General features: G+C 46.7%; 1 protein-coding gene across 1 annotated transcript; it reads left to right on the top strand.

The window, feature by feature from the left end:
* The first annotated feature begins 1,164 nt into the window (after nucleotides 1-1,164).
* Nucleotides 1,165-2,508, top strand: LOC123041086 (homeobox-leucine zipper protein HOX14). The gene is made up of 3 exons (XM_044463785.1): nucleotides 1,165-1,387; nucleotides 1,506-1,867; nucleotides 1,969-2,508. Exons 1-3 carry the CDS (start codon nucleotides 1,327-1,329, stop codon nucleotides 2,260-2,262), a joined length of 717 nt encoding a protein of 238 aa, XP_044319720.1. The 5' UTR covers nucleotides 1,165-1,326; the 3' UTR covers nucleotides 2,263-2,508.
* The last annotated feature ends 1,588 nt before the right edge of the window (nucleotides 2,509-4,096 follow it).

Here is a 4,096-nt window from a genome sequence, read left to right as displayed (position 1 = left end):
GCTACTACTACTAATTGGAGATCGAGCAGCTTTATAAAGCTCATGGAGAGTAAACAGTCGGCTATATCATGAGTAGTACACCACGCATCAAATTCAAAACTACGTAGTTGCCTGTATAACTATAAACTAGCTAGAGTGAGTTAAGGACCGGAGGGCCGATCTTTTCGACGAAAGCGAGAGCCCTTTCCAGGAGCTATAGCGTAGCAATGGTCACCTGTCGAGCCGCTCTCTTGTTTACGCCTGGGAGGCCGTGCATTCCCCCACTAACCCCCAAATTAAGCACTGTCAAATGCCATCCCGACTCCGGACCCCTACTTCCACAAAGTAAGAGAAAGAGACGGATAACAACAACTTTTGGTCGCGTGATAACGACGATCAAAACCGGATACAGTGACGGATAATCTGTTTGATTTTCGATCGCTCCAAGTAAATTGATGCATGCATATACGCTTTCCTTTCCGTGCTGCAAATTAACTGAACTTGTTGCTTTATTTTTTTTTCGGGTAACAAAACTGAACTTGCTGAAGCATGCATGTCATCAGAATGCAGAACTCAGTAAATCAATCTCCAAAATTACGTGATATAGACTATATATACAGGTCGTCAGCAAACACCCGCAAAAGAAAAGAGAGTTCGTCAGCAACGAGAGCAGATAAGGGCATGTACAATGCATAGCCTCAAGGTGATGCCTCGCATGCCATGTAGGATCGGATATGACGTAAAGTAGGTTCGGATAGGGAAGCGAGATCTTCTCAAGGAGGCAGGTGTTTGAAGAGAAAAAGTGTGGTCCGGTGACAAAAACTGAAAAGGTTGGAGTGAAAAGTAAAGATGCATATATACTACAGTCTTTATTTTTTATTTCTTAATTAGGCCCACTAGTGGTAGCTTTCATTGGGGAGAAAAAATAAATGTAGGTGCCTCAAATTACTTTTTGTCGTGAAGCATATGTATCCATATGCCATCATTGTACATGCCCCCTAAAGGCGCCGGCGAGCGAGGAAGTGAGTGAGTGCAACAGTATACGTAGTACTTGGCTGCATCATACGTTTGCATCTCCCCGCCGGACGGCCTGGCTCGGAAAGCACCTAGCCGGAGCCCCACCGGCGATTGCCGCTGGGCACCTTTGCCACCTATATATATTACTCCTAGGTCTCTCCCTCGAGACACGCACTCCCCTCCTCCTTACTTAACATCAAATAGTGCCTTGCGGTGGTCCTCCTCTCGATCCAGTTCCTCACCACACCAACACAACACAACCCACCGGGCCTCCCCTCCAACCTCCCCACCACCCCCCTTCTCTCCCCTCCTCAGCTCCCAACAGCAAGCATGGACAAGCAGCAGGTCTTTGGTTCCTCCTACGTGGACATGCCTTTCTTCGCGGCCAATGGTACGTGCGACGCCGCGCGCGCCCGGTGTTTCTTTGCGCATGCGATGATGCGGCTGTTTCACCGGCCAGGAGCCCAGGACACGCATGTGATGCCTTTTTTTCGATTCCGTGTGTGTAGGTGCAGCCACGGCACAGGGGGAGAGCCGGCCGAGGGCGCGGCGCAGGAGGCGGAGGGCCGCGAGGTGCGGCAGAGGGGACGGTGACGGCGGGGAGATGGACGGGGGAGGGGACCTCAAGAAGCGGCGGCTGACCGACGAGCAGGTGCACGGTCTGGAGCTGAGCTTCCGGGAGGAGCGCAAGCTGGAGACCGGCCGGAAGGTTCATCTCGCTGCCGAGCTCGGGCTCGATCCCAAGCAAGTCGCGGTGTGGTTCCAGAACCGCCGGGCGCGACACAAGAGCAAGCTTATGGAGGAGGAGTTCGCCAAGCTCAAGCACGCCCACGACGCGGCCATCCTCCACAAATGCCACCTCGAGAACGAGGTATGCTTGCTCGCACACACTCACACTGGCATACATATGGCGCCGTACATCATCAATTCTTCTCTGTTCTTGCACAAGCTGACTGACACACGTATGGCCAGGTGCTGAGGCTGAAGGAGAGGCTGGGAGCGACCGAGGAGGAGGTGCGACGCCTCAGGTCGGCAGCTGGGAGCCACGGAGCATCCGGCGACGGCGGAGACGCCGCTGGCGCCGTTGGCGCGTGTGGCGGGAGCCCGAGCTCGTCCTTCTCGACGGGAACCTGCCAGCAGCATCCGGGTTTCAGCGGCGCAGACGTGCTGGGGCCGGACGATGACCTGATGATGTGCGTCCCCGAGTATGGTGGCTACGCCGATAGCAGCGTGGTCGAGTGGTTTAGCCTGTATGGGCTAATTTGATATTGAGACGAGCTGGGTATCACTATCAACTTCATGCAGATCGATTACTATTCTAGTTAGCCATAGTGTTAATTAAGCTGGGGTGATCTCTAGGCGTGCCTGTTTAATTATGTAGATAGTGTTGATTAATGGCAAAAGCTTGCAAGCTAGCAAGTGTAGTACTGGTAGCTCTGTTGAAGTTCAGAGATGATGTGTGTTATCATTTGATATATATTTTACTTCAGCAGTAAATAGTCTTCTTGGGTAGTATGTGCTAGTTGGCAATCATCTTAACTAGAAGTGGTGCTGCTGCATTGTTCTAAATGAAGATCTAAATATTGATGATGGTGGTGGTGACTGGTAGTACAGTATACAATTTCGATCTGTCCAGTAATAACGAATTAAAATGACGATTAATCGCTGGTTTTGGTAAACTGAATGTAAAATTCAAAAGGATGACACTTTTCACGGCCACTGCGCTCTTACGAAGTTTTGTATGTTAGCCCTTGTGCACTAATATAACTTTGTAAAGCATGAACTTTGTTTATACACTACTAGAATTTGGTTTTGTCCCGAGTTCCAAGACTTTGCCAAGTTCATTCTATCTAGAACTCGGCGAACTTCTGTCTGCCGAGTTTGATTCAAAATCTGACTCGGCAGCGATAAGCAACTCGGCGGAGCTGTCCTTTGCCAGGTTCTGATGAAAAACGATTCGACGAATAAACAAAAACTCGGCAAAATTACATGTTCACCGAGTTCCCATCGAAAGAGACTCGGCCATAATCACTACTGGAATTTTCCTCTTTGCCGAGTGTTAGGCTCTTTGCCGAGTGCATTATGTCGGGCACTCGGCAATACTATCTTTGCCGAGTACCTAACTCGGCAAAAACGCGAAATTCGGCAAACATGTACTTTGCCGAGTGTCATGGATAAAACGCTCGGTAAAACAACAAAATTCGGCAAACAGGGCTTTGCCACTACACTCGGCAAAAGGGGATCTTTACCGAGTGTCACGCTCGGCAAAATGGGGTCGTCACTAAACTGGATGGTTTTGGCTGTAGAGGTTGCATACGACCTTGGATGAAGATGGTCCAAAAATCAAAGTTGTTCATTTTGACGAGACGGAAAACTTCAATGTTGAGAACTTTTTCATTTTAGGCCATATTAATTACACTTTTTGGCATGCCAAATATTAATATAGTCTCAAATGACCAAGGTGATGGCCATATTCATTGCATAGTTTATTATAATGTTCCCAAATTAGACACATGCGTGCGTCTTAACATTACAAACAATGTTGCCAAATAGAGTTGCTGACGTTTTTGTACAAAAAAAATTTAATTTTCATTTTCTAAGTGTCAAAAATGGGTGTTTTTTGTGAAGCAAGTACAAAAATCAGGGTGCAAAATGGCACCACTCCAATTATCACAGTAAGTAGACCATATTTTATGGGCAATTTCTAAGTTTCATATCTTTTCTAGTTTTCTAGCTAGTTTCGCACATTTAAATGACTTTATGGCAATTTCCCGAAAGTAATTCAAAATTGAACTGCAAGTGTGATAGCTCAGTCATAAAAATTAGCAAAACATATTTTTAGATACACAAGTAGTCATTATATGGGAGAAACGCTCAGAGTTTTGAGAGATTCAACCCCTTGTGAAGAATAGTCATGTCGATCATTTTGACCCGTTTTGGAAAAAACGAAAGAAAAATAATATAAAGTTTAAAAAATGCAATCCTTTCGCATGGAGTCATTTTATGTGTACTAGTTGCAATGGAAATACCAAACTTTCAATATAACGAATTTGAAAAAAAATCCTTCACAAAACGTGCTATCATGTATGAACATTCACGA

This window comes from Triticum aestivum, chromosome 2B, assembly GCF_018294505.1.
Source record: "Triticum aestivum cultivar Chinese Spring chromosome 2B, IWGSC CS RefSeq v2.1, whole genome shotgun sequence".
Lineage (NCBI taxonomy): Eukaryota > Viridiplantae > Streptophyta > Magnoliopsida > Poales > Poaceae > Triticum > Triticum aestivum.
The sequence above is the reverse complement of the archived record's forward strand: the minus strand, read 5'-3'. Positions and strand labels throughout refer to the sequence as shown.